General features: G+C 51.6%; 2 protein-coding genes across 8 annotated transcripts; both read left to right on the top strand.

Moving 5' to 3' along the window:
* The first annotated feature begins 125 nt into the window (after positions 1–125).
* On the top strand, positions 126–18,920 carry LOC120831983 (electrogenic sodium bicarbonate cotransporter 1). 7 transcript variants are annotated; one of them, XM_078088889.1, is made up of 27 exons: positions 127–448; positions 3,071–3,144; positions 3,759–3,935; positions 6,201–6,333; positions 7,305–7,465; positions 7,569–7,748; positions 7,922–8,017; positions 8,364–8,440; positions 9,076–9,233; positions 9,319–9,406; positions 9,832–9,986; positions 10,386–10,502; positions 10,807–10,981; positions 11,736–11,869; positions 12,667–12,935; positions 13,041–13,093; positions 13,188–13,373; positions 14,526–14,639; positions 15,022–15,183; positions 15,839–16,017; positions 16,191–16,263; positions 16,966–17,034; positions 17,300–17,473; positions 17,556–17,720; positions 17,809–17,902; positions 18,125–18,198; positions 18,350–18,920. In XM_078088889.1, the coding sequence occupies exons 1-26, from the start codon at positions 432–434 to the stop codon at positions 18,166–18,168; spliced, it is 3,324 nt and encodes a 1,107-aa protein (XP_077945015.1). In that variant the 5' UTR covers positions 127–431; the 3' UTR covers positions 18,169–18,198; positions 18,350–18,920. The 7 variants fall into 7 exon arrangements, with proteins under 7 accessions (XP_077945019.1, XP_077945015.1, XP_077945014.1 ...); XM_078088888.1 differs by having other exon boundaries at positions 18,125–18,202; XM_078088893.1 differs by lacking the exon at positions 7,922–8,017 and having other exon boundaries at positions 126–448.
* Positions 18,921–24,480: 5,560 nt separating this feature from the next.
* Positions 24,481–26,141, top strand: LOC120832017 (neuropeptide FF receptor 2). Its single transcript, XM_040198023.2, has 3 exons — positions 24,481–24,886; positions 24,976–25,075; positions 25,162–26,141. Exons 1-3 carry the CDS (start codon positions 24,565–24,567, stop codon positions 26,042–26,044), a joined length of 1,305 nt encoding a protein of 434 aa, XP_040053957.2. The 5' UTR covers positions 24,481–24,564; the 3' UTR covers positions 26,045–26,141.
* Positions 26,142–26,981: the final 840 nt, after the last annotated feature.

Below are 26,981 nucleotides of genomic sequence, written 5' to 3'. Positions count from 1 at the left end.
TCCGGGGAACCAGGGTCGATTGTCAATGTTTGGTGCGCCACGCAGAAGCAACTTTCTGCCTCCCCCCCCCTCCTCCTCCTCCTCCTCCTCCCTCCCCCCCGGTGGCGTCACGGCAGGAGGAGGGATGGCACTTTAAATATGGAAACAGACGCGCTGCCTCGCACAGTTTCCTCCGCACGCGAACCAGAACCAGCGCGAAACCGCCAGGAGACGAGACGCGCGCCGCTTCCACCCCGACCAGGAGAGAAAGAAAAAGCTCCTCTGCTTTTGCCTTCTTTGTGTTTTAAAAAAAACTTTTTTTTTTTTTTTTAAATTAACTTTCCACGTTAACAGTTTTGGATCGTCTCGAGTAGTTGAAGGTTTCCTGAAACCTGAAGGCGATCAAGTCCACCGACCGCGGGCCGGTGGAGCTGAAGGCGATCGCGGCCACCATGAGTTCCGAGAAGAAGTGAGTAGACGCGCTCTTTGTTCCCGCTGCCCAGGTGCGACTCGGGGGCTCCAGGTGGCCTCGCTCCGCCACACGAGCCCGTGCGTAAATGTTACACAACTTGTTACAGTGTATCGATCGCGCCACTTGCGTTGTGTTTTCAGACCGGTCGCGACTGAAGCCGCCGCGCTGCGTTTAATCCTTTTTGACGAGAACCGTGTCGCCTTTAATTACGGAGACGCGGGGAAGGTGTTTGCGCTGCAGCTTTGCGCTAAAGCTGTGTGTGTGTGTGTGTGTGTGTGCGTGTGCGTGTTTGTGTTTGCAGCTCGCGGACCATGTGGTCTACGCGCTGACACCCACCACAGATCCGCATTCACGCGGGCCAGCGTGTGCTTCCACGTTGCGCAATGACGCAAGACATCAAGCCTTGGCGGTTTTATTCCGAGTCGCGGAAACGCCCACTTCCGCCCTTCTTTCTTATAACGTTTAACGACACGAACGTGCAGTGTGACGACTCTCACCTGCGGTCAGCGTGAGTGAGACGCAGGTACAGCAATCAGCCCCCCCCCCCCCTCTTCTGTATTTACTGGTGCCCCCACCACAGAAGAAGAAGTGAAACCCAGAAACCAACAGCTGAGTGGGTGCAGATCTCCAGGAGATGATTCCTCATTCTTCTGCTCCACCCGTTTCCTCATCCACTCAAAGGGTTTGCTCACAGGGAGATTTCCAAAGTCAGGGAGTCGGCTACTGTTTTTTAATTGGAGCATATAAATGACATGATCACCTGAGCACAGGTGTGGGGAGGGGGGGGGGGGGCGGGGCGGTGTCCTTTTGTCACCTCTAATCACAGAAGGTTATCCGTCAATCTATAAACTACCAACACCGGCTTTTTATAGTCCTGCAGCTTCTCCAATGGGGATGTCTCCCTCTGGGGGAAACATGAACATTCTGCCCCTCTAGGAAAATGGAACTGACCCCCCCCCCCCCCCCACCCTAAAAAATTGCTGGTGAAAAATAATTATCCGCTGCCGCCCTGAAATGACAAACCACTAATTGGCCGCTCACCTGTTCGCTGTGACCTAAAGTGCTCTGGCTGTGCCGGGGACACCCACCCTGCCGTCCTGTGGGGGGGGTGCGTCACGCTGTAAAAAGATGGGAGATGATCCCTGATCCCTAGCAGCTGATCCCCCCCCCCATGGCTCCTCACGCACCGACAGGTTTATCCTGCCTCCACCGGGTCAGCGAGTACGACTCTGCCAGTTTATCTTCCGTTTATCATAAGCGTTGAAGGGGACATCACGGCAGGAAATAGAAGAAGAAGAAGGTGGTTTCCTGTTTACGGCGTGAGCGACTGGGGGGGGACGCGGGTTCTTTATCAGCGCTTTCATGCACCAACACGAGATCCGTGGTCCCTGTTCGGCTTTGTTTTTAGCTCGACGTTGCATCACGTCGGCGACTGACGGAGCCTGAGGAGCACGTTTCTTCACCTCGTAGCTCGTTCCTCCTAACACCCCCCCGTCTGCTTCAAAAGCAGTCATCTTCTCGTGCATCCTGTGTGTATGTGCACCACCCGGGGCGTGTTCCCCATCATGAGGGCCCCCCTCCTCCTCCTCCCTGTCTGAGGCCTCAGTGGAGAGATTAACGTGGCTCCGTGAGCTAAAGCTACACCAGCTTCCTGTGTGGCCCTCGCCGCCGCCCCCCCCCCCCCGCGTGTTACATGACCCTCCTCGATGCACATAAACCCCCCCCCCCCCCGGCGACTACCTGGTGCATCGGAGCAGCTCCACCCTTGCTTGTTGTTTTTTCCCAGGAATGAATGAGCCTCCTCCTCCGTCCACGTGGTTCACTCGCTTCGGAGACGTCGGCAGCGGGACGCTAATTGGGAGGGCAGATGTTCCTTCAGGGTTCGGGATGAACTCAGCCTCCCGTACGAGGAGTCTTGAGGCCAGGCGATACCACCTGACCTCTCCGGTGACCCCCCCCCCCCCTCCCCCGGGCGTAGCGTGTAAACTAACTATCATCCTCCTCCTCCTCCTCCTCGCTCCAAAGTGACGTCTGCTACGTGTCTCAAGGACAGATACCGTGGCCCCACGGGGGGGGGGGGGGGGGGGACCAGAGGAGCTCGCAGTGCCCCCGCGGGAACACGTTGTATCCTTCCGGACTTTGTTTGTTCAGCGGTTTGTGTTTTTGAGATGATATCGTCCCAGATGGGGATTCCTCAGCTGTTCGGCGTGTCCATTGACGCGCATCCAACGTGGTGCTTTTTGGGGGCCTCGATGCAGATGTTTAGGTGGCCTCCGTCACTTGTTGTGATCTCTGCGCTGCGGAGCCGCTCCGGAGGAAAGGTGCAGCTTGAGGTTAAATCCCACATTCCTTCCGTCCAGGGTCACAATGGATGAGTAAAGGTCGCGTAGCCGGAGAAGATGTCTCGTCCCGTGAAGCAGTTTAAATCTACGCACAAACTCACTGACTGAAAAGAAACAGAGAAATGTGTTCCTCGTGTGTTGTGCTGCATTGTGGGTAAATAGGGAGGTGCCGGTTTATCTGACCCTGAAGCCTTGTTTCAATTTTTTTCTTTTTAGATGATACAAAATATCACATTTGTTGCCACATTAAATGACCTTTTGTTCGTCCGCCTCGCAGAATGGAGGACGAGGCCGTCTTGGACAGAGGAGCGTCCTTCGTCAAACACGTCTGCGACGAGGAGGAGGTGGAAGGTAAGCTCGGGGACGACTGTGTCTCCGCGTCTTTCCTCACAAACTGTAAAAACCCAACTGTCCAGGTGGAAACCGCGGCCGTCCCTTTTGTGGCCGATGGTGACGAGTCGGATGGGGAAAGTTTCACTTCGGCTCAGCGTTCCTCAACAGGCCGAGTGCTGACATCCGGTCAGCTGAAGCCACATGAGGACGTAGAAGACGCCCACGTGCCTTTTTTTTTTTTTTTTTCCGCTCGTCGCTCCGTCTCCATCGGGAATGTGGCGGAAGTGCTCTGTTTAGGGCCTCAGGTGGTCTCCGGGTGGACCCCGGCAGGAAGGCCGCGAGACGGGTTTTCTGGAATGCGCGGCTCGGCCAGTTAATCTCGCTCCCGCGCTGGAGGTTTCTCTGATTGCTTCCCGGAGTCATAACGTCTCCATTTTCCCGTACGAGCTGCCGTGTAGGAAGCTATCGGCGTTGATTTGTCTCTGCCGCTCGGTATCGCTTCCTGATTGGGAAATAAGCGACAAGGAAACAAACACTAATGCGTCAAAGTAGCCGTGCGATAAGAAAGGATTTCACACCGCCGAGTGTAATCTGACCCGCGTTCCTTCTCCATTGTGTCGTGTTTGTTGCAGGTCACCACACTGTGTACATTGGCGTGCACGTCCCCAAGAGCTACCGCCGCAGGAGGCGCCACAGACGCAAGTCCAGCCACAAGGAGAGGCGGGAGCGGGCCGACCACGGCGCGGAGGGATACAAGTCGGACGGGGACTACGCAGACGAGTCCGCGGCCGGCGTCCTCAAACCCCTCAGTGAGTCCCGGGGAAGGACGGCGCCGCGTGCGTTTCGATCGATCCTGCAGCGCTCGCGTGGTTATCGCGGCTGTGAGTGAGCACATGTGGAACGTGGCGCTTAACGCGCGTGAAGTAGATCGAAGCGGGGTATCATCCGTCACCTCGGTGATTAGCACTGCGCTCTGACCGGATTCTCAGGAGATTAAAAAAAAAAACGGTCGATGAGGAAGGACGAGGCCGGAAAAACAACAACACCTGTTTAGCAACGGGCGATCCGAACAATACTTTAGCACTGAGGGGGAACAAGTAAGGATCGCTTCATCAAAGAGTGAAGCAGGATCACAAAAGCACCACCGAACGGCAGGAAAACGCATCAAATCAAGTGGTTAGTTTTTAACTCGACAACGAGCCGTGTAATTAAATAACTGCGTCACCACCACACGTCGTTAAACCAGCGGCAAACATTACGGCCGCGTTGGAAGACGTGCAATTATCGCTGTGCAGGAATTCGACATCAAAAGGCCCAGACTGGAAACCAACACTGTGGGGGGGGGGGGGGGGGCCGCTGAGGTCTCACCGTGGGGTTCGAGACGGAGGGGATTTGGAAAGCAAAGTTTCACGGCTCTGGTTCTTACAACCGGCTGTTTCCACGGAGGTGAAATAAGAAAACAAGAAACAAATCAAAGCAGAGCGACGTGCAGCAGCAGCAGCAGCAGACGGAAGGAAACGCAAATGCACGCTTGAATCGTTGTTGAGGTAAACTGAGAGAAAGACGCTCTTGTGTGCAACCCCCAAAAAATGAAAGAAAACCCTTCCAAGAGGGAAAAAAGGGATGAAACCTCATATAGTAGCTATATATCTATATCTATCTATCTATATCACAGGCTGACTTTGCACAGCAGGCGAGCACCTGGGTAATCCTCTCACACCGGCGTAATCCCGGCTGCTTAGTCACCCCGAGGAGGGTGTCGCCCCCATTCATCACACGCGCCGCTTCACAGAAAGCGCAACGTGATCGGTCAGTCTTCGCCAATCGCCGCCAATCAAATGTCTTCGTATAAGCTGACGGGGAACCAGACCGACCAGAAGGGGAATCGGCACTTTAATGCAACAGTTTGCAGGTTTGCGGTTCATCGACGGCGTCTCGCTGGAAGTGGAAACAAACACAGACGCAGGTTTTTTTTTTTTTTTAAACCGTGCCCCGGTTGACTTGTAAGTGCGCCCTTTAAGACGCAGGCAAACACACTGCGGCTTCTGTCCGCTGTATCTCTGCAGGAGATCTGGAGTGTAAACAGTCGCGCACGGTTGACCGAGAGGACAGAGCCCCGCCGCTCCTGCAGAGCGGGAAACAAACCCCCCACCTCAGAGACACCGTTTTTTGACTTGAACATCTTTCCGCTGTCCCCCCCCCTGCTAGCCGTCATATGTCCTCAGATGTGGCGGTGAGGCTGCGTCAAAAAATTACCGCCCAGAGAGGCCGTTGCACGCCGAGACCTCCCGGCTCGTCGGGTTTCTTTTTAACGCCGTTTAGCCCTCCCATCTAAATCCTCGTAATCCTGTTTGACTCTTTGCAAACCCTTTTTTAAAAAAAGTTGTTGTGTGCAAACTGTGTCAACAGAGCCTCGGGTTTTCGCCGACGGCACCGGCCACGGGCCCCCGAAGAGGCGAGCCGTGCACGCCGCTGAGTGTCGCGCGCGACGTCACACACAAAAAAAAAAAAGACGGCGCTCTTGACCTTGGTGTAGCTTAGGGTTGGACGACAGTTTCCCCGCTGTGCTATTTTGGACAGCCGCCACCCTGAGTGGAGCGCCGGTGCGCCGCGCGAGGGATTACAGGGTTACGGCACGGTCACGTTGTGGAGGCGTCCGCCGGAGGGCTCCGGGTGCCGGCGGTTGGAGAGCGAGATGCATGAAGGGCCTTTTGTGTGATTTACCACTTGTGCTTCAGGAAGAACACACAGTTCTGGGTCCTGCCGGCTCAAATACCTGCGTCTTTTCTGTTTCTTTGTTTTTGTTTCAGGGGTCAAGTTGGTCAATCGGCAGCTTTTCTTTCATTAACTTCTCTGCAGACAAGTGTCAGAAATGCATGAACCCATTTCCCTTTTGCTCAAAACACACATTGTGCCTTTTTAATCCGCGGAGCGATGAGTCACTTTGATCAAATAGTAACTTCATTTACGAATCCGTGTGTTTGCATAATCGTCGACCGTCCCTGACACCCTCAGATGGTGTCGGGACTGTTCGTCTGCTGCCTCCTCACTCGCCTCCTTCTCCCCCCGCGCAGTTTCTCCGGCGGAGAGGATCCGTTTTATCCTGGGGGAGGAGGACGATGGCCCCCCCCCACCTCAGCTCTTCACCGAGCTGGACGAGCTGCTGGCCGTGGACGGGCAGGAGATGGAGTGGAAGGAGACCGCCAGGTGGGCCGCTGACTCGACCCCCCCCCCCCCCCCCCCCCCCTCCCACCCCTTAATGAATGAGCGTGTTTTGTGCGCGTGGGGAATCCGGCCCGGCCTCCGGTGACCTGCCCGCCCGCTGTGATCCGATTCGGGATCTGTCGTGCCGGCCCCTGTGAGACCAGGAGAACTCCCACATGGGCGGACCGGGACACGATGTTACTGTTTGTTTGGCATTGAAAGTGCACTGCAGTGAACCTCTGCTTGATCTCAACGCTTTTACATATTCCTGTAAACTCGTGCATGTATTCTTTCTTCCTGGAAGGTGTGGTTTAAAGAGAGCGAGATATGTACACAGTAATGCTGCATAAAGGCAGAAGGGAAACGCCCCATTTTTGCAATATTTCTATGGAAGCGTCGAAGGGACGTCGCATGAAGTCTGTCGGTGTCTCCGTTGCACCGGGCTCACTCCCCCCCCCCCCCCCCCCCCCTGAGCAAGTCGGCTGGTCTGAGCGTGTGGACCAAAGCCAGCGGGTCACTCTATCCCCCGCAGGAAACCCCATCCTCAGGCCTCTGCAGAATGGCCCTTTTGTAGCGCTGACATGTGAGGGTTATTATTGAAAAGATTCCTTGTCCCGAGTCCTTCCTCTGGGGCCGAGCTCATTGCAAGTAATGCAACGTCTCACATTTAGCCACGTGGGTACGAACGTCTGCCGCTGTCCCAGCACATCGTGTATTTCCTCCCCTCTGGTGATCTTACTTGGCGTTTCAACGCCGCGCCGCATCCCTTATTCCTTTTGTGACCAACACACAAAACGCCGCGGGTTGTTTAGTAAAGGAAAGGGGACCCGTCTTGTCTCGTTTTTTTGCGCGTTGCCTGAACTAGTTTGCGTCTCCTTCACGACGCGCAGTGACTTTTACCTGCTTTGTGCAAAACAGTGAAAGCGCCTTTAACGCTGCTGTGTCTTCTTCCCCCCCCCCCTCCCGTTGTTCAGATGGATAAAGTTTGAGGAGAAGGTGGAGGCGGGCGGCGAGCGCTGGAGCAAGCCCCACGTGGCCACGCTGTCCCTGCACAGCTTGATGGAGCTGAAGACGTGCATCGAGAAGGGCTCCATCCTGCTGGACCTGGAGGCCTCCACGCTGCCGCAGGTTGTCGGTGAGTGGCGCTGACTGAAGAAAGTGTGTGTACACACACACACACGCACACGCATGTATCTGTTGACGCTCGACGTTGATCTCCAACGCGTCCGCTCTGACAGAGCTGATCACCGACAGCCAGATCGAGGCGGGTCAGTTGAAGGCGGAGCTGAAGGAGAAGGTCACGTACACGCTGCTGCGGAGGCATCGCCACCAGACCAAGAAGTCCAACCTGCGCTCCCTCGCCGACATCGGCAAGAGCGTCTCCAGCGCGAGCAGGCTGTTTAGCAACCAGGAGAACGGTAATGCCCCCCCCTCAGCTCCCTCACCCCAACACTGCCGATTTCTTCCTTTTTCTTAATCTTCTACTTGTCTTTTCTCTGCTCTCATTGTCCTGGTCTTCCTCCCTCCTTCCTTCCTTTTCCCCGTCTGTCTCTCTTGCCCCCCCCCCCCCCCCCCCCCCCCCGCGACGCAGCGCGCAACCCCTCCGAGCACGCCGTGCCTTGTTCACACGCGCTGCAGCCGGAGGACCTGTGTGAGGTCACCCGCAGCTCCAGCATGGGATACCTCTGTAAGTGAGGAGGCCGTGCAGGTCCACGGCCCGCAGTTTACATCCTCACCCGTTTGCCAGTAGCTGCCCCCCCCCCACCCCCCTCCCTCCCCCGAGCGAGTTACCGCCGATGCTCAGAAAGCAGGCGGCTCCCCTGGAGCACCTGGACGAAGGACCATCTGCCGTTAGTCAGCTTAACCCCTCGCCGCATTTAGCGCGCTCCTGAGCGCTCGGTACATTTCCCTTCTTCTTCTTCCTCCTTTCTGGGACTCGTCTTCCTCCTCTGCCAAGAATGTCTCCCGCCGCAGCTGTGCCACTCCTCCTCCTCCTCCTCCTCGACCCCAACCGTGTTCTCACCTCTCTGCAGGTAGCCCCGCTACGTCCCACAGAAACCTCACCTCCAACAGCCTGAGCGACTTCTCCGACAAACCCGAGCGGGATCAGGTAATCCGCTCCTTTTGAATTGTTTGCGGAGAGACGTGCGACCATAACGGTTCCCCATTCACTGTGTGTGTGTGTGTGTGTGTGTGTGTGTGTGTGTGTTTGAGCCTCACGTCCTGAGCGATAAGACCCTGTGGCTCGGTGCAACAACAGCCTTCTGTGTCCCCTCTTTGTCCCGGGAGTTTCTGTGGGCCACACATGCAGTATCTCTCACCGCCGTGACTCACCCGCCCAGTCGTAATTTGGCCGCGAGCTCTGTCGATGCACCACACGCGGACGAAAAGCCGGATTTAGGTCACTGAACGTGTCAAAATTGGCCGCAGTTAATCATCAGTTTGTTTGCGTTTCCTTTGGTGCGCGGCCGACGTTCTTTGTGTGCTCTGAATATCAGTTCGGTGCAACAATGCAACATTTTCATACTGTGTTTACCAGGTGGCACAAAGTCAAGCTGCCCGTTCGCCACATAATTCCAGGAAGGGGCGGGCGCTACCTGAAACGCCACTCGTTGTCGCAATCGCTTCTTAATCGCCACGTTTCTCAAGAGTGCCGTGACCGGCGTCCTCCGCCCGGGGTGGGGGGGGGGACGCCGGCGTTTCCTTTGTACTCACTGGTCTCCGCTCTGTCTCCGCCCCCTCCAGCTGAAGAACAAGTTCATGAAGAAGTTGCCCCGCGACGCGGAGGCGTCCAACGTGCTGATCGGCGAGGTGGACTTCCTGGAGACGCCCTTCGTGGCGTTCGTGCGTCTGCAGCAGGCCGTCATGCTGGGCGCTCTGACCGAGGTCCCCGTGCCCACGAGGTAGAGGTGGAGGCGCTCTTTCTCGATGTCGAGGGGGCCGGACTTTCCCGACGAGCCCTGAACGCCTCATCTTGTTGTCTCCTAGATTTCTCTTTGTCCTGCTGGGCCCCAAAGGTAAAGCCAAGTCCTACCACGAAATCGGACGAGCCATCGCCACCCTGATGTCCGACGAGGTACTTTAACGCGCCACCGTGCTTCTTCCCAACAAACCTGTTTTTGCACCAGAGGGAAAGTCAAGGAAACCATTGAACGTGTGAATTGATGCTTTGCCAAAGTGTGCTGAGCTCCGTCTACCTCGCATCGCCCCACTTATCCCCTCCGAGGAATGTTAACAGACAACTCGTGACGTTCCCGACCCTGGGAGCACCTTGCCCCCCCCCCCCCCCCCCCCTTCTCATGTTACCACGGCAGGATAGGAGGAGCTTTTTCAGGATATCCTCAGCCCTTACAGCCCCCCCCTCCTCCACCAGCGGTGTCACAAGCTTATCAGATGTTTGCCCTTTTTTGGAGTCACCAGATAGTAGTGCGACGTGAAAGACTTCTTTGTGTTTGTCAATATTACATTTGGTTGCATTTGCATTTTTTTGCCCGCCGTCAGGTGTTCCACGACATCGCCTACAAAGCCAAGGACCGGCGGGACCTGCTGGCCGGGATCGAGGAGTTCCTGGACGAGGTCATCGTGCTGCCCCCCGGGGAGTGGGACCCCAACATCAGGATAGAGCCCCCCAAGTCTCTGCCCTCCTCGGACAAGAGGTTCGCCCTCGGCCGCCAGATGAATGAATGAATGAATGAATGAATCGGCTGCGCACGTCGCCTGGTTTGCTTTTACTCAGCAGGGTTATAAGGCGCATAATTATCGCAAGATTACAGATTAGAATGAGCCGCCCTGCTAAGCTGCTGTGAAGGTGGCTCAAGTGCAGACGAGTCGGACTGGATGTGTTTAAATATTATTATATAATATATACAATATATAGTATTATATATTTATAATATATTTAAATATTATCCTAATGTCTGCAAAATGACCCAGCTGCATTCACATGCATTCATATTTACACCGAATCCTAAATGCTGTTAAATGTTTTCTTTTAGTTGTGAGCGGCGACACGCTTTTGTGGAACGTAACGGTTTTTTTTTTTTAATTCTCTATAGGAAGAACATGTACGCCGGGGTGGAGGCCCCTCAGATGAACGGCGACACCCCCCACGATGCGGGAAGCGGCGGCGGCGGAGGCCACCAGGTCGGCGAGGAGCTTCAGCGCACTAGAAAGTAATTCACTCCGGCGCCGTGTGGTGTGGATGGTGTGGAGGAGAATCCCAATCGCAGTGGAGCGCTTCGCGCCGAGCCCCCCCCGTGTGAGGCAGCGATTCAATCTCGACGACTTGTTTCCATCGTTGAAGTAAAAGTCATGACCTGGAAATAAGTTGCCAACGAGGAAACGCACACATGACTGCATTTGTTTGAGCGCTTCCCTATTGCGTAATCTTGTGGAACCCCCCCCTCCCCCCCGTCGTTTACTGTACGTTACTGCCTGCGCCTGCTGACTTGAGCGCCTTCGCCTCCCCCCCTCAAGGTTTTGCGGAGGTCTCGTCCTGGATATCAAGAGGAAGCTGCCGTTCTTTGCCAGCGACTTCTGCGACGCGCTGCACATCCAGTCGCTGTCGGCCATCTTGTTCATCTACCTGGGCACGGTCACCAACGCCATCACGTTTGGAGGGCTGCTGGGCGACGCGACGGAAAACATGCAGGTGCGGTTCTGGGTCACGTGGTTTTTCGTCCTAAAGTACGAGTACGGTTTCTTTCCTCAGGGGGGAAAAAACAAAAAACCCTCCCAACTGAAGAATCGAGCAAAGGCCCTGAATCGGAATATGTCTCTAAAGGTGTGTCACTGGATCTGTTTCGGGATGACGGAGCTGTCCTGTGTTAAGCCCCGCCCCCCCCCCCCCCCTTAGCTGGTAAGCCATGCTAATTTTGAGCTCAAGGGCTCACGCTGCTCCCATCTGCTGTACCTGCTGCGTGTGGGACAGTTGGATAATGAACGTGAACTTCTGCATCCGTGTCGCGGTGGGGTTGTCCCTCCCCCCCCCCCCCCCCCCTCCCTCTGCTCGAGGTCCCGCCTTGCAGATTTGCTGTAAATAACCACAGATCCAGATTAGCGCTGTAGCCTCGTCATGCCAGCGTCTCCAAGCCCCCGCCCCCCCCCCTCAGTGTCCCACACACACACACACACACACACACAGGGGAGGGAATCCCCGCCCCCGCGGGTCCTCCGTGAGAATGAGCGGCTGACGCGGCCGAAATCAAACCGGCCCGTCCCGTCGGGGAGAAACGAAGCTTCCAGCCGTGTAAGCGCATGCCGACGAAATGATGCAGCGTGACGTCTTTCCGCGATTAATTGGCGGCGGCGCGAGGCCGTCCCGTCCCGTCTTATCTCTTCTGTGAAAACATGCTGCTTTAGCTGTGCGTGTGTGTGTGTGTGTGTGTGTGTTTCCATGTGTGCAGGGCGTGTTGGAGAGTTTCCTGGGCACGGCGCTGACGGGAACCGTGTTCTGCCTGCTGGCCGGTCAGCCCCTGACGATCCTCAGCAGCACGGGCCCGGTGCTCGTGTTTGAGAAGCTCCTTTACGGTTTCAGCAAGTGAGCGGCTCATCGGGCGCGCTTTGAAATGACAGGACGTCAGCCGAGGGGGGGAAAAGGGTTGGAAAAACAGCGTTTCGGGCAAATTTATAGATCTGTCCTATCCTCGTGCCTCTTTATATTTCAAATAAATGCTGAATATTCTGATGGCAGCTTTGCTTCATCGTCCTGCCCGGAACGTTTTTGGTGCTTATTGTAAATCTGTTGCCGGCTGATTGTTAATTTGTAAGTGCTTCCTGCCCTGAATGGCCGCACACACCCTGGTGTAAAAACAGATGTAGGAGAAAACGTAACGAAGTGCATCCAACAGAATAAATAACCTTGAATGGTGGGAAAGCAGGAAATGTATCCAGTAACATTTAAGAAAGTAATATCTGCTCCTTTTTATATCTTTAAATGCACAGATTAAAACGTATTTTCCTCAATACCCGATGGCTATCGAAGGCCCTCCCACCCACACAAAGCCTCTTCTAGCATTACCAAACGCCACGCTGATTCCATTATTAATAATTCACTCTCATTTTGCACTGAGAGAAGACTTATCGAGGCCTCCGTGCCCACCCGATGTTTCCGTGCCGGCTGCTGCTGAGTCAGCGGCAGCTGTTGGTCCGTCTGCAGCTGCCGCGTCAGGAGACGCACCGCACAGGCTCATCCGTCTCCATTTAGGGAAAAGCTGCACGTGCTTTAAATAAAAGCCGTAGCTCTGCAGAACCCACCCGCGAGAAAGTCGGGTGGGTTCTGACCGCTCGGGTATAAAACATGACTCTTGACCCACGCGGCCGTCCTGTCCTCCTCAGGGACAACAGGCTGGACTACCTGGAGTTCCGCCTGTGGATCAGCCTGTGGTCGGCCGTGTTCTGCCTGGTGCTGGTCGCCACGGACGCCAGCTTCCTGGTGCAGTACTTCACGCGGTTCACCGAGGAGGGCTTCTCGGCGCTCATCAGCTTCATCTTCATCTACGACGCGTTCAAGAAGATGCTGAAGCTCTCCCATCACAACCCCATCAACCCCAACTACAGCGCCGACCTGGTCACCCTCTACCGCTACGACTGCAACTGCGCGCCCGGTAAGACCTCGCGCTCCAATCCCATTTGGACGGTGGAGATTCCGCTGTGGACGCTGTCTGCGTTCACATCTGTTTCTCTGGGATTGATGTTGTTCTCGTTGCCAGGCAACTCATCGGAACCGTACGGCGTCTACCCGTGGTCCAACGACACCGACGTGGTACGTCGTTTTGAGACATTCTTAGCAGCGACGCTGCCGCTTCCCCGCACACAAAATTAAAAAGAGGAGCCCGTTTGTCCCCCCGTCTGTCCAGGCCGAGAACGCCACCTGGGCGTCCCTGACCAAGCACCAGTGTCTCCACTACGGCGGCGAGCTGCTGGGAGAGGCCTGTGGCTTCGTGCCCGACATCACCCTGATGTCCTTCATCTTGTTCTTCGGGACCTACACCTGCTCCATGACGCTGAAGACGTTCAAGACGAGCCGCTTCTTCCCCACCACGGTGAGCGGTGGATGTGGACTCCTAGTGTGGGTGGGGGGGCGTGTTAGCGGTGTGACGGTGTACGGACTACGTCACCCACAAGGCGGCCTTTTGTGTGGCCGTTACCCACCTTCAAGAAGCAAAATGAAAGTATTATTTGATAGGGGTTCGATTTTTTGATTTCTCTCTAGAACGATTCGGTCTCGATTCAGAAAAGTTTAAAAAAAGGTCTGTCTTCTCGCGCGAGATACTTGCTCGCTCGCGGAGCGTGAACTTCCTCGCTCGCGAGGTTAGTCTCTGCTCGCGCTCGAAGGTGTTTTCTACGCGCTCGCTGTTTCTCTTTTTGACAGTAAGGGGGCGGAGCCAGTCACCCTGGTCTCTACACCTGATTGGTTACAAACCTCGTCTTTGGATTGGCTGGAGTGATGCGTCCACACACCTATAGAAGCCCATTTCCGCACTAATGTAAGGGGATAGAAAGTCGAAATTTCGAGATAAAACGTTGTCAAAAAACAAACGCCCCCCTTCGGTAACCGTAGTGGACCGTAGATGACAACCAGCTACAACCATCATTTACCATCATTACCGGCACATTAAGAGCACTGCGTCCAGCTCGCAGACCGGTCCGTCAGTCTGAGTCTGAATATTTAATAACTTTACCGAACTATGGAGGAACCTGCGCACATCTTACCTCATTATTTCCATTTTCCAAAAGTCGATCCGTATTGAAAGTTGCCAAGATATTCACAGATTTTGACTTTTTTCCGGTATTTGACAAATATTAGAGAAATATTATAAAAAATTAGAGAAGGTAATTTATCTGTTGATTTTCTTTAATTATCAAATAAAGTAGGAAGTGATTAGCAACCTTTGAGTAGCAAACTCAGATTTGAGAACATTTTGAAAAATTGAGATGCATCGATAATCAGTTTAGAATCAATAATCGGTTTAGAATCGTTGACCTCTGAATCGAATCGTGAGGTGAGAAGAGATTCCCACCCCTATTATTTGAATCCAGTTTGCATTCTTTTTCATCCATCAGCTCCGGTTGGTTCATCTTCAAACACGTAGTATAACGGGGTGAAGGTCTTAAGAACAGAAAAGCTCATACTACGATTAAATAAAACAACCTCCGAAGCCCTGAGACCTGCTGTAAATGTTTCCTGCTTCCAGGTGAGGAAGCTCATCAGTGACTTTGCCATCATCTTGACCATCCTGCTCTTCTGCGGCGTGGACGCCTACGTCGGCGTGGACACGCCGAAGCTCATCGTGCCGAGGGAATTCAAGGTGCGTGGAGGAGCCGTTTCGTACCCGAGGGCCTCCCGGAGTCTGTGGAATCACCCCCCTCCCCCCCCACCGGGAGGCCCTCGCCAGCGATCTGCGGTGAAACTTAAGGCGAGCTCCGTTTCGGATGTCGCGGCGCCTCAAATGCTCCTCGGGCGGCTTCCAGGCCGCCCCGGCTTGGCGGCGTGGTCGGCGGGTGATGCGAGGACACAGCCGGCTTTGTTGGGCCGCGGCCTCGATTTCCGTCATGCAACAACGCACCAGTGATTTCTTCAGCCACTTCCGCGATGACACTCGAGAAGATTATTAGATTAAAAAGATTATTTTACAAACCTGGAATTAGTTTGTTTCCTTCGCTTTAACCTTCCCGGCCTTCTGTCCACAGCCCACGAGTCCACACAGGAGCTGGTTCATTCCCCCGTTCGGCGGCAACCCTTGGTGGGTGTACCTGGCGGCCACCATCCCGGCTCTGCTGGTCACCATTCTGATCTTTATGGACCAGCAGATCACCGCCGTCATCGTCAACAGGAAGGAGCACAAACTCAAGGTTGGTGCCCGGCCGCAAAGATTTGTTGGGTTTGATGAAATGAATAAAAAAGGTGAGGTTGTCAAATATCACATTTACTACAAATTGTACTGGGCACAAACTCCGCTCTGACAACTCTCCCTTTTTCCCCCATTTTTGATGCACACGCACGCTTTCACAACACAAATGTGCAATCTTGCACATTTTGGCCCCTTCGCTCCGTCGCCCGGCGGCTCCGGAGGTTCAAAGAGTCCAGCTCCTCAAATAACGCGAGCTCACTTATTGGAGGGAGTCTTTTCCCCCTCGTCTCGGGTGCAGCAATGCTGTTGCATCAGAGCGTAATTAGCCAACAAGGTATCACCTGTGCTTCTCCCACGAGCCCCTCCCTCCTCGCCCCTGAGCCCCTGAACGCCACGTTGTGGAATGTGAACTCGTTTCTACGAAGCTCATTAAATCGCCAAACTGTCCAGAAACGATGACCTCTGCGACCTTAAGGGTGGCGGAGAGCGAGGTGGAGGATTGTGGTAAACGAGTGTGGCTTATGACCCGTCATTAGCTGGTTGGATCAGATCCCTGAAACTGTTTTAGGACAACAGCGTTGAGCCCCCTAAAGCCCGGAGGAATGCTCTCTTGTTGCGTGTACTTTGGTTTGCTGTGAGAATCTCGCTCTCCTCAGAAAGGCGCGGGCTATCACCTGGATCTGTTCCTGGTGGCCGTGCTGATGATCATCTGCTCCTTCATGGGCCTGCCGTGGTACGTGGCGGCCACCGTCATCTCCATCGCCCACATCGACTCGCTGAAAATGGAGACCCAGACGTCGGCGCCCGGGGAGATGCCCAAATTCTTGGGCGTCAGGTGAGCGATCAGAATGTACAGACGCCTTATTTCCTCCTGCGGGAAGCCGAGGACGGAGAGTACCAGAAGAACGCGCCGCGGGCCGGGAAATGGGGAGTGGTTGGGACATTCAGCCCATTACTGTTTTTTTTTTAATTGAGTGTTTTTCTTCTTTTCTTCTGTCACCGATCCAGAGAGCAAAGGGTCACCGGTATCTTCGTGTTCCTGCTGACGGGGCTCTCCGTCTTCATGGCCCCCATCCTCAAGGTACTGCCCGGACCTCTTAATTCTTCCCCGAAAACGAGGATTACTGTCCGCTTCTTTCAGGACAAACGACTGTCCGAGCCCTTTCAAATTCATAACACTCTCAAGTCCTCTTTTCATCCCATTAGGGACTTTCTTGGTTGAAGTCATTTGATGTGAAATAAGCGCGCTCATCCGGGATTATAGTCCATTTGCAGCCGAACGCTCTTATCAAGTTTCCATTCCCACGTGAAGCTGCCAAAAAAAAAACCAAAGTGAAGTTATTGATATTTGGGCTCGGTGCTCCCTCTTGTGGACATTTTGGGTGTTGCACTTGTGAACCTGTGAATCCACGTTCCTCTTCCAGGGGTCATTTATTTATCGTGGTGACGTGAATTTGGAAAAGATGCGAACATCTCCCGGGTTGACTGGCACCTTGTCTGATATTAGCTTACGGCTGCAAAGCTTTATGGGTAATGCTGTCAAAGCAGCTGCCAAACCCCGCACTTAATGGCAGCTAAGTGCCCCGTCACACCGCTGAGTCGTCCACTAAAATAACCTTCCAGGTAAAGCCGCTTGTGGGCTCCTTTCCAAATCGAGCTGTGACGCAACCGATAAACGGCCCTTAACGTTTCCCGCGACTGGAATGCGTCGTCGCCCTAAAGTAACGTAACTCGAGCCAGTCGCACGCTCCGGATCGATGACCTGCGTCCTTGTGCCCTCCAGTTCATCCCCATGCCGGTGCTCTACGGCGTCTTCCTCTACATGGGCGTGGCGTCGCTCAACGGCGTGCAGGTGAGTGAGCGCGTCTCATTTCACCGATTTGGGGGAAGCGATGGCAGTTCTGAACAGACTGCCGGAACGGGTTCAGCGAGCCGCCGGCGTGCGGTTGGGGGGGGGGGGGGGGGTGTTGGGTTAGGCTGACGGCTCGAGTGACACCCGTTGAACGCTTGTTGCAGAAACGAAAGCGATTAGCGGGCGCGTGTGACTCACGCTCGTCCACCGCCGTGACCCCGCCGTGACCCCCGCCCCGCTTTGTGTCTTTTGGCTCTGTGGTCAGTTCATGGACCGGCTGCAGCTGCTCCTGATGCCCGCCAAGCACCAGCCGGACCTGATCTACCTGCGCCACGTGCCGCAGAGACGCATCCACCTCTTCACCTTCATCCAGGCGCTGTGCCTGGCCTTCCTCTGGATCCTCAAGTCCACCGTGGCGGCCATCGTCTTCCCCGTCATGGTGAGGAGCGGTGGCGGCGTAGAGCTCGATCCGGGCGGAAAAAAAACAATCAGCCAATCGCTGTTTCTCCCCCCCCCCGCAGATCCTGGCGTTGGTCGCCGTCCGCAAGGCGATGGACTACGTGTTCTCCCAGCACGACCTCAGCTACCTGGACGACGTCATCCCGGAGAAGGACAAGAAGAAGAAGGAGGACGAGAAGAAAAAGAAGAGCAAGAAGAAGGGGAGCATAGACAGCGAGATCGAATTTGTGAGTTTGTTCAACTTGAGCACTTAAAACCCGTCGCTGTCACGTGGTCGTCCGCAAGTGTTAACCTTCTCCCTCCGTCCTCCCACAGTCCGACTACCCCTACAATGAAAATATACCCAGTATAAAAATCTCTATGGATTTGATGGAGCAGGAGCCCATGTTGGGCGATAAATCTGTGGATAGTGAGTACGAGCCCGGGATCGCTTTGCTTCTAAAGGCTTAATGCGCAGATTTCTCTGCTTTCAAACTTGCAGTCGCTAACGAATGTGATGCCGTAACACAAAAAAAAAAAAAAGACTAAAACCCGCTTGCCTCCACTTTTTTTCCTCGTGCTTTCTGCTGACCCGCTTGGCTCTTCCGTGCTCTAAGGAACGTGCTTTTAAAGGTTCTTTTGTCCCCCGCAGGAGATCCATCCGCGGCTTTCCTTAACCCGCATTCGACGTGCTGAGCACTACTTTGAGTCCCCCACTGTGGCCGAGTGAGTGAGTACCGGCCGGCGTTTGCCTGCCGTCGTTTCTCTGGAGGCAAAGTGCATTCCTGCTTCACGGCGTTTGTTTGTTTTTTTGTTTTATTTTCTGCTCTCGTGCAGCGTTCCCTAATTGCTGCTTTCTTCTGTCGCCCTCTTTCAGTCTCGAGAGGAGTTCGTACACAAAAGCTCTGCCTCAGATTCGAGTGGGCAGGAACTCTGAAGACCAGGCTTTCTTCTGGAGGAAGGGCTCCGAAACCGATCTGTGAATGAATTATCCAAAGCAGCGGACGGCGGAACATCCCCGTTTTTGTGCTATTGTACCAAATTATGTTTTTTTTAAATATATATAATTATATATATATATATATATATATTATATAATTATATTTTATTATAATAAAATATAATATTTATTATAATATAATATAATATATATACATATATATATATATATATATATATATATATTATATTTTATTATAATAAAATATAACAAAATGTATTATAATATATAAAAATATATTATATATATATTTTTTAATATACTATTATTCCTCCATGTGATTTAAATCCGAAGGGCTGGAAGTATCTGTCTTGAATTTGAAGCACTTGGTTGGTACTTTTAAATGTCTTCTTCATCCTCGTGAGTCCCAGCAGAAAACCAAAGGGCTCCTCAAGGTCATGAGACAATAATATCTAACGAACGCGTACGTCAACAAGCGCACGCCAAAGTATTTTATCTCAAACTGTTTTCCTTTTCTTTCTCTTTAATCCATTTGACACCAAACCAAAGCAGACTCTCCTCTTGTACAGCTGCTTTCAGCGGAGTTCAAATCTAAAGAGTAAAACACGGCTGAGGAGACGCATTCAAATCCTCCTCCACGTTCAGCAAACCAAAGGGCTACAGGAGATTCATGTAGTATTTATGGGCATATCGATTATTTATAAAGTACCTGCATGTTGATCAAACTCATCCAAGAGGTCACGGAAGGTCAGGTGGGTTTTCAGCGGAAACGGTTGACCGTCACGCAGACGGGAACTTCGGTTTCTGTCTAGTTTCCCATATGTTTCCCGCCTTTTTCTCTATTTATTGTATTTAAACTCTGGGCAGATGAGCTGCTCGACCCTAAAGTATGACTTTACCAAAGACACCCCCCCCCCCCCCCCATGTGTGGAAATCTGAAGGTCTTCTTGTAGTCCGTATCCACAGGAGATATAGACGTATTCTACCTTTTATGTAGCGCTACCTCTTATATTTCTGTAGGCGCCAGGCATTTTATATATATATATATAATATATATATATATATAATATATATATATAATATATAATATATATATATATAATATATATATATTATATATAATATATATATATATATATATATATATATATATAATATATATATATAACATCTGTCGTGCAATTAATGGTGATCAAACACTGATTTTATTCGGGGGGGGGGGGGGGGGGGGGGGTCTCTGGATCTTCTCCTTGAGTTCCTGCTCTGTGACACTTAAGATATTGTATTTTTCTTTGTCAAGATGAAAAGATTATGTATGTATTTGCCATGTTTTTAAAGGGTAATTCCACCAGAATTGTATTTCTCATCCCAAAAACAAGATGCGTTTTTTTTCTTTGTTTGATGATTTCCGTGCTGACGTTGGGTAGAAGACGATTGCCTGGAACATTCTCACGCACTCGACTGAACTTAAACCCGAAACGGCTTGAGATGGATTTTGCTTTTTGAATCGTGATCATATTCAAACTGTGATACATTTTTAAATCTTTGAGTACATTTTGTTTTTAAAGTGTTCGTATTTTATGCAAATCAACGATTGGAGGGAAGTTCTGCTTCAAAGCTCCCGGGGTGAAAGTCAACAGCTTCACCGGCTCATGTATCCTCATCAGAATCCCATTTAGTGTCTTAAATGTCCTCGTTCAAATTGTTTGATCATGTGTGTACTGCTTATCGAGTTCTGATTCCGGATATTAACACTTATTTAAATGTGTGATCCGTCTCAATCGCTTGAAATACTGACGAAAAGGAACCTGCGCAATAAGACCTTTTGATTCATGCGTTCACAATCACACGGATGATCCAGATGTGGAGCACCTGACTGTTACAGCTGCTTTGATACAGACATCACAAAGCGGGTCTTCCTCGCTCATCTGGACTTCTTGGATCCGATTCCACAATTTAATACAACGTTTTTTGAACAAACCATCGTACGTGCTGCATAACCAACAGTTACTCCCAAAGCTGTCTGTCTCTTTTTTATCGAGTCGTGTTTTGAATGAGCACAATAAACGTTCAGATGATTCTTACACGTGTCGTCGTTTCTCTTATTTCTTTACCGAAAGCGCAACAATCTGCACAGAGCAATTCTTTAAGGATTTGTTAACATTTGGGGTTGTTGATCTGTTTGGTCCTTTTTTACTAATGATTCATCCTTAAAGGACGGTAACCAATAAACAAATGCGTCCTCATCGGTCCGAGGGTTTATAAAACGTACTTAAAACCCTTTTACGGTGCAATTGTTGACAACCAGCCGGCCGCAGAGGGATTCCGTGTCCTGTTGCAACGTGTGCTTTGCCTGGCTGGACTTTGTGCGCGGTTGTCGCTCTGCAAAGAGAGCAGCGTCACTAACCTCAGATCAGGTGTGCTGACTGGAAGTCCACACAGGTGGGGTTAATCCGGCTGATTAGACATCGGGGGCCGCGCGCGCGTGCACTAAAGAGTGGAACCTTCCAGAGGCTTCGTTGAATCAGCTGGGGGGGCCCACTTGTGTCTTTGTTTTTGGTGGACTGATAGTTACAGGTTCCAATCAAAGCTCTGACCCGCCTTCCACTCGAGAGGTTTAATCAGCCAGAATAATTTAATGCAATTATCCAGACTGTAAAAAAAAGAGAACTTGATTTATTTTACCTTATTAATTTGTTATGTCTTCAAAAATCATGGAATTTTAGAGTGCGTCAAACGGGGGTCTTCGGCGTTTTTCAGGCCAAGGACCCCCAAACTGATGGCGAGATGGAGCAGGGACCCCCTATTCTACACAGTTTCGTCCGCCATCTTTTATTTTCGAGCTTTGCGCTTTTACGTGAGCGTGAACGTGATCTGATTGGCTGGTGCCTCTGATGTCGTATCAGCATGAAAGCTGCTGTGGACTGAAAGATGACGTCTTCTCCATTAGTTTATCCGTTCGCTACAATATGTTGGATTTATGTTAATGTGTAACAATAAAGAAGACAATACAATTCTGAAGACATTTAAATTTGTGGAAAAAATGGTATTTCTATGGTATTTCTTTCATTTTCTATATACATATTTCTACATTACAGTTCTTTAAAATAAATATAATAAATTTACTGTCGCAAATACTTAAGCGCATTGTGATTTTTGATTAAAACAGTAAATACTGATTGACCTCATTTTTTTTTTTTGTCTTATCAACCAAAAATTTCGCGACCCCCCATGCAGTGCCTTTGCGGACCCCCTGTTGAATTTTGAACTTTGCATCCCCCACATTTCTGTTGCAGTAATGTTAAAGAATACATCAAAATAATGGCTTGAGTTAAACAAAAGCAGGCGCGTGGGCCGTCTGGAGGGCGTTTTCCTTTGCAGGAATGATTGTGTTGCTTTTCTGAGGTAACGAATATCAGGTGAAACGATTCTTAGTGAAAGAGATTTGACCACGTGGAATCTAATTAAGTCTGGAGAAAAGAACCAATTCATACCAAGTGTATGAATTGGTTCTTTTCTCATCAGCTTCTTCCTGCAACTGCACTCGATAAACCTGCACCTGCTGGCTTAAGATGCACACAGACACACACGCACGCACAGACACACACAGCCTGTACATCCCATGACTGAGCTTCTTAACAACCCCCTGGGATTGTCTGGCCGCACTCTGCAGATTGTGTCATTTCTCAGATGTCGGGAGCAATTAGTGTGTTTTCCCTCCGGATGTTCCACGAGAACATGTCAGAGTTTTATTTTTCTAAATTAAATGTGTATTCCAGTCAAAGCAATTGCACAGATGCTATTAGCTGCAGCTATATCCGGTCGCCGTCTGACACTTATTCCACAAGACGCGGAGGTCTGTGTCTCCGAATTAATGACTCTCTTTTCTCATGCAGCGACGTATGAACAGAAAAGTCTTTTTGGATGAATTCATGACGACTTTTCTATCACACAGTGTCTATTTGTCACAGATCACTGAAATGTGTAACAATAAGAACAAAAATAAAGCCTGTAATCATTGTTTTATTGAAGCTCAGAGGTTGTGTTGTTATTTTCATTTTGAGTTGTTGGTCAGTGAGCGTGACGTTGTCACTGTAATTGTAACACTGATTTGACCGTTTAATGTAAATGTGATGCAGGTTTTACACGTCGCTCTCATGTCCGAGTCCCTTTTAAATAAAAGCACGAGGTACGGAGGCATGTTTCTGCCCCAAAGTGGGGCTGAAGTGGTTCTCACGCTTACAACGATCATCAATTAAAGCTACCGCAAGATGACATTACTGAGATATTATTGTGAGTGTTTGATCATGTCTGCATTTGACCTTTAACATCTTGATGATGTCAGCCAGCGTCTTAAACACGACTCGAAATCCGGTTATCATCAGCTGAAATGTGCGTGTTAATGTGTGAGACGTGTGCATCTTTTGGGCAGCTCGGAGGGATTAAAGTGCATGAAGGTTGTGAACATCCCTTCCTCTATACGTGAGGCTGACTCCTGCGCGTCTCCCATCATCTGTAATGCAGGTGTGCGAGTAAAGCGGAGACCTCGTCCCGGTGTGCTGCTCGCATTGTCGGGGACAGCATTGATGCACACGTGCACACGCAGACCGTCAACCGCTCCAGAGATGCACTCGGCTGCGCCGACCCCTGCGTCAGTGCATCACCTCCGTGGTGCCTCAGCTCCTCCCAGTCTCCTGTGAGCACCGGAGTCTGCAGACGGAGCACATGCGCAGGGTCTCACGTGGGGATGAGAGCGTGCAGCTTCGCGCTCTGAATGCATGGAGTTTGTGGACACGTCGTCCAGAAAGAAGAGAGGAATACGACTCGGATACGAGGTAAGACAACGAGGGCGTCTTGTAGAATGAATTGGGAAAGGAGGTTTGGTTTAAATTATTTACTTCTGGAGGAAACTTTCCCCTTCACTTTTGCGTCTATTCTCCTCCCAAGTGCTTTGCTGATTAATTTTGCTTATTCAGTGTGATGATATTAAGTTGTCTGGCTTTCAGTTACAAGACGTAAAGACTGAAGAAAAAGCCCCTCAGATGTGTAGAAGTAAAAGGACCTTAAATAACTAAGAGTGATAGAAGATATTTACCTGTATTGCAAATCGAATCTCAGTTTAACAGCAATTATTTTTGGGTGTAATTATGGAATCAAGCTTGAGACAAGAGCAAAGGGTCTCAAGCGAAACCACTTATTCTTCTCTCCCAAGTGCTGCTGATCGTCAGACCCTGAGAGCTTGGGTTGTGGGTGGGTGGCTGCTGCACTACGTTCGGCTCCCGTGTTGCATTATAACGAGCCGCACACGTATGATGAAAGATCTGGTTGTGCGGCTGTAATCAAATACTCTCCATAACTCGGATTATCCTTTTTTTTTTTTTAAACTGCTGGGTTGCAGCGAATCTTACAATGGCACACAGCATATTTATTTATATAGTATGCTGGACATAAATGGTATTTCTATGGTATTTCTTTCACTTTCTATATACATATTTCTACATTACAGTTCTTTAAAACAAATATAATAAATTTACTGTCGCAAATACTTAAGCGCATTGTGATTTTTGATTAAAACAGTAAATACTGATTGACCTCATCTATTAAACATCCATCTCTTAGTCGCCCCGGCCTACTTGTCTCTTTGATTCCACAGTCAAAGTTGAGCCAAGGAGTGAAGTGAGAGCTTCAAAAGAAAACATGCATTGTATAGAACTGAATTCAGGTCAGCCGTCTGGCACGAGGTAAATCTTTCCCCAAACTCCATCAGAATGTGTAAGACCCGCAGAGTCAATAATAACCTCATTACGTCCCAGGCCGACGCGTGTGGATGATTGATGCGGCACAGCTCCGAGAGCGGAGCGGTCATTCCGCTGAACACGCCGTTATCAAAGATGGGAGAGAATCAACCCAGCAACAACAATAAAAAACACAACACAAGGATTGCACTATTGATTTCTGGATGGATTCCACTGTTTTATGTGATTACCGATTGATTCCGTGTCTCTGCCTGCAGGAATGTCCTCTAACCAGAATATGTTCCTCTGGACGTTTGATATTTAACCTAACGTGCGTGCACAGAAGAAGCAGATCCGTCACACCTCCGCCTGCATCTCTCACACCCAGACATCCCCATGACCCAGAACCTCAACGCCACCTGGGAGGGCTTGAGCCCTTCCAACTCCTCGCGGGCGCCGGAACCCCCCCCGACCCACCGCAACGTCACCTACGTGGCTTTCTACCTCCACGAGCCCGCGGTGGCTGCGGTCTTCACCGTCTCCTACCTGCTCATCTTCCTGGTGTGCATGGTGGGCAACGGCGTGGTGTGTTTCATCGTGCTGCGCAGCAGGAACATGCGCACCGTCACCAACCTGTTCATCCTCAACCTGGCCATCAGCGACCTGCTGGTCGGCATCTTCTGCATGCCCACCACTCTGGTGGACAACATCATCACAGGTCAGGATTGGTTTTGGACTTGGAGGTCTTTTTAGTGGAAAAGTCCTTCATCCATTCATGCCTTTAACTTAACTGTGTTGGTTCCGCAGGGTGGCCTTTCGGGAGCTTGGTGTGTAAGGTGAGCGGCACGGTTCAAGGGATTTCCGTCTCTGCGTCCGTGTTCACTCTGGTGGCGATAGCCGTCGACAGGTAAGAGCCGTAATAGGCCTTGACCGGCTTTTGTGAGTCTTGTTTTTTCCCCCCCTGACGAGTTCCTCCAATGCCCTTTGCGTCAGGTTCCGCTGCATCGTCTACCCGTTCAAGCAGAAGCTGACCATCGCCACCTCCAAGCTGATCATCGTCGTCATATGGGTCCTCGCCGGGTGCATCATGTGTCCCTCTGGCGTCATGCTGCAGGTCACGAGGGAGCAGAGGGTGCGAATAGTGACCGGCAGCGACACCCGCCCGTTCTACTGGTGCCGGGAGAACTGGCCCAATCAGGAGATGCGTAAAATCTACACCACCGTCCTCTTTGCCAACATCTACCTCGCTCCTCTCAGCCTCATCGTCGTCATGTACGCCCGGATCGGCATCACCCTCTGCAAGACCACGATCCCTCAGGCGAGGGGCACCGGGAGCGTGTCCGATGAGGGCGGGGGCACCAACAGACCCGGCGTGGAGGGTCGCCACACTATATCCAAGCGGAAGAATCGGGTGATAATGATGCTGCTGATCGTGGCTCTGCTCTTCATCTTGTCCTGGCTTCCTCTGTGGACGCTGATGATGCTGAGCGACTACGGCAGCCTGACGGAGCACCAGCACCGCGTCATCAACATCTACGTGTACCCCTTGGCTCACTGGCTGGCCTTCTTCAACAGCAGCGTCAACCCCATCATCTACGGGTTCTTCAACGAGAACTTTCGCCGAGGCTTTCAGGCCGCTTTCAAATTCCAGCTGTGCTCCGAGGGCATCAGGCTCCAGAGGCCCTGCTCCAATCGGATCCGAGGGAACGCCGTGGTGCCGCTGCAGCCGGCCGCCTTCAGTAGACGGAGCTCAGGAGTCGGGTCGGTGGGGAACGGGAACGGCTCGCGTCAGGAAGGAGGGAGCCTGTCCGCTAAAAGTCATGTCAAAGAGCCGGATCTGATCGTAGAGGACCTGGAGAAGGTGTCCCAGATTTAGACGGAAACTGCACGGACACGTTCCAATGCTCGAAGGACGGTGATAATGACGAGGAGATTCGACACTGCCGAGCGGCCGTCTGTGAATCAGGGTCCGGCACGTTCGTCATCGTGACTCCTTCTGAAGCTATTGGTGAATGTTTGGTGCTGTGTACAAAGCAAATGACACGGTAAACAAGGGGAGTTCATTTGGTTTAAATCAGAGAGGATTCAATTTGAGGGCTTGTGTATCTTCGTTCCAAACAGACTCACGCTTGTTGTTCATTAAGTTCATCACAGCAGTCAGTATTATTTCTTTATGCCGCAAAGGCAAAGCTGGCTACCTGGCTAAAGAGTCGGAGACGCTACGTTGCTGTAATTTAATTTCATTCAATGTTCAATGAATGACAACGGCGAGAAGTACATTGTGTTCCGCTGACTGTGTGCGCCGGCCCAGTTGGAGGTCGTGAAGCGCCAGCAGCAGGTGTCGTGAGATCTGACGTGTTGCTAGGATTGTTGCTTGGTTCTTCCCACACTATAAAAGCCCCACACTGTGTGTTCCAACCCTAATGAAAAGGATGTTGTTTGCTGGTGATGCAACGCCCGTGCCATTCAATGAATAGCAAAGTGGCGCCCTTCGTTTCCTTTGTTCAGAGGAGCACCGCACGCAACTCTGAACTCCGGAGAGATTTCAAAGGTTTCAGCAATCTTTCAGTGTTTTCTGGCGATTTAGGAAACCGTGAAGATGAATGGCACAACTCTCGAGGCTCCTCCCGTCAAACAGCCGCACGTTCCGCCGCCTCGGGGACGATCGCGCCCGACGGACGGCCGTGACAAAAGGAAGAGGATCACAGGCTCATCATGAGAGGCCCCGTTACGCCCTCGTGTTCCCCGCTTCCTCCCGAGGCACAATCCAATTTTACCTCCAAAGAGACAGAGGTTGCGCTCTCACGTGTTAG

Source organism: Gasterosteus aculeatus, chromosome 14 (genome assembly GCF_964276395.1).
Source record: "Gasterosteus aculeatus chromosome 14, fGasAcu3.hap1.1, whole genome shotgun sequence".
In the NCBI taxonomy this organism is placed as follows: Eukaryota; Metazoa; Chordata; class Actinopteri; order Perciformes; family Gasterosteidae; genus Gasterosteus; species Gasterosteus aculeatus.
Note: the sequence above shows the minus strand (reverse complement) of the source record. Positions and strands in the feature narration are given on the sequence as shown.